Genomic DNA, 2611 nt, shown 5'->3' with positions numbered 1-2611 from the left:
CGCGCGGCAGCGGCGGCGCGGCAGAGCGCGGCGGGCGGGCGGGACGTGGCGACACCGGGCGATACCGGCGAGACCGAGCCGAGCCGAGCCGAGCCCCGCCGGGCCGGACCGCACCGCACCGCACCGCGCCGAGCCGAGCCGAGCGGAGCCGCGACTGGATGCGTTGAGCGCGGTGGGGACGACCAGGTCCCCGGAGCACCGGCAGCAGCAGCGGCAGCAGCATGGGTTGCCGGGGCTGCTGAGCGGCGGCCGAGCCCGCCTCTGCCTGTCCCTGCAGAGGAGCCACCAGGGAATCGGGACCCGCCGCCTCGCCGGTGCCGGGGACACCCTCCGGCCCCCCAGCCCCATCACGTCGAGGATGCCCCGCGGGCCGTCCCCGCCGCTCGCCATGAGGAGGAACCCGGCCGGGCCGCGGGTGCTGCCGCCGCCGCCCGCCGCTGCCTGAGCCCCGCGCCCCGGCCGTGCCCGCGCAGAGGCCACCCGAGCGCCCCGGCGCCGTGACCCTCCTCCCGCCCCCTCGCCCGGCGCGCCCGGCTATAAAGGAGGGTTTTATTCTCGGGCTCCAGTCTCACGCCAAACCCTGTCACACCGTCTAGACGAGCTGTCGTGGGGCTCGGCCCAGCTGTCACCATGGCGATGGAGACGAGTCCGCTGTGAATTTTGGGGGGGAGCGAGCGAGCGAGAGCGGCGGCAGAGGAGGAGGAAGAGGAAGGCTCGGCCGCCGCCGTGCCCTGCCCTCCCCCGCGGGGGAGGCTCGGACCCCCCGGCGCTGCCGACCGCGGCTGGAGCCGGCCCGGCGGGGAGCCCCGGGAGCCAGCGGCCGCGGGGCGAGCCTCAGATGCGGCTGTCACACAACCCCGGCCGGGCTATTTAAAGTAACGGGCCCCGCCGGACAGTGGTGTCTCTGCCTATTTATGAGCCCCCGGGAGCCGGCGGGCGCCGCCGGGCAGCGCTAGGAGCCGAGGCCGCCGGGAGCAGCGCCGGGGCCCGCCCGGAGCATGACGGCGATCCGGGCGCTGCTGCTCTGCCTCTGCCTGGGGCTGCCGGCGGGCGGGCAGCCCTTCCTGCGCCTGCGACCCTCGCCCAGCGACAACCTGCCCGTCAAGGACATCGTGGAGCACCCGGACCCCGAGTACGACCCCAAGGAGCAGGACCTGGACGAGAGGACGCTGAGGAAGAAGCTGGGCAGCCATTTCGACCCCGGCTTCATGGCCGTGGCCGTGCCGGGGCCGGCCAACGCCTCGGGCGCCGCGGCGGCGGCGGGGCGGGGGCGGGCGGCGCTGCCGGCCGAGCTGCGGCGGCTGGAGCTGGGGCCGCCCCGGGGCCCGCGCCTGCGGCTGGGCAAGAAGGCGCGGCGGAAGGTGCTGCAGTGGCTCTGGGCGCACACCCACTGCCCCGTGCTCTACGCCTGGAAGGACCTGGGGGTGCGCTTCTGGCCGCGCTACATCAAGGAGGGCAACTGCCTGGCCGAGAAGTCCTGCTCGCTGCCCGAGGGCATGTTCTGCAAGCCCGTCAAGTCCGTCACCAAGACCTTCCTGCGCTGGCACTGCCAGGGCTGGTCCAGTCAGAAGTACTGCACCTGGATCCCCGTGCAGTACCCGCTCATCTCCGAGTGCAAGTGCTCCTGCTAAGCCTCCCCGGCCTCTTGCACTGCCGCCCTCCTCCTCCGGATCACTTGGCGGGGGGGAGGTTTTTCGGGTGGGTTTTTTTTTTGGGGGGGGGGGGGTTGGGGTGGGGTTTTTCGGGATAGTTTTTTTGCTGGATTTTTTTTTCACCCCCCCCCTTCCGCCCAGAGCGAACCCCTTCCGCCCAGAGCGAAGTGGGAGAAGATGAACCGCTTTGGGGTTTTGCTGGATTTTTGTTGTTGTTGTTTTGGGGGTTTTTTTCTTATTTTTGGGGGGTTTTTGTTGTTTGATTTTTTTGTTGTTGATTTTTTTTTCCTTTGGACTTCTTTTAATGTTATTTTATTCAAAAGGGGGAAAAGGGAACCCAGGAACTGCAGGGCAGGCCAAAGGCACAGTAAAGCACTACAATCAGATGTCTATTTTTATACGTATATAGCCTTCTAACAAAAGGAAAATTTAAAAAAAAAAAACCCTACCAGCCGTGTAAATAGAGAGATTTTAAAGGAAAAGGAGGGGAAATCGCAGTTGTTTTTTATTATTATTATTATAATTATTATTGTTATTATTATTATTTTAAAGACATAGGACCACATTTTAAACCCATCCCCACAGAACCCAAGCACTTCCCTGCTGAAGGGAAGGGCAGAAATTTCTTGTAGAGATGTTTTTATCAAAAGGAGAAAAGGGGCAGGGAGTGTAAAAAAAGAAAAACAAGAACCAAGCATCCCTAAACGGTTGTTTCTCTGTGCTCTATTTTTTATTGTCTTCTTCAGACCTTGTCACTGATGTTTGAACTAATTTACCAAGATCTCTAGGGTTTTTTTTAAAGTGTATAACAATTAAGAAGGAAATTTTAAAGAAAAGTACAAATCTATGAAAGAGTGGAATTGTTTTGTTGTGTGGGAATACATATAGTCATGTAGAGATGTTAAAGGAAATTTTCTGTGTACAGTTTATTTATTTTTATCGTTTGTGTATAGGGGAAA

At 61.1% G+C, this 2611-nt stretch overlaps 1 protein-coding gene across 1 annotated transcript in view; it reads left to right on the top strand.

Annotated features, from left to right (window-relative positions):
• The window catches only part of LOC134050611 (noggin-2-like), a 5337-nt gene extending 3706 nt beyond the window's left edge, over positions 1 to 1631 (top strand). Inside the window, exon 2 of the mRNA XM_062503766.1 lies at positions 998 to 1631. Within this exon, the coding sequence (XP_062359750.1) occupies positions 998 to 1631 (634 nt within the window). The remainder of the gene's footprint in view (positions 1 to 997) is intronic.
• Positions 1632 to 2611: the final 980 nt, after the last annotated feature.

The sequence above is a fragment of the Cinclus cinclus genome, chromosome 16 (genome assembly GCF_963662255.1).
Source record: "Cinclus cinclus chromosome 16, bCinCin1.1, whole genome shotgun sequence".
NCBI classification, from domain to species: Eukaryota; Metazoa; Chordata; class Aves; order Passeriformes; family Cinclidae; genus Cinclus; species Cinclus cinclus.
This window is presented reverse-complemented; position numbering and strand designations above follow the sequence as displayed.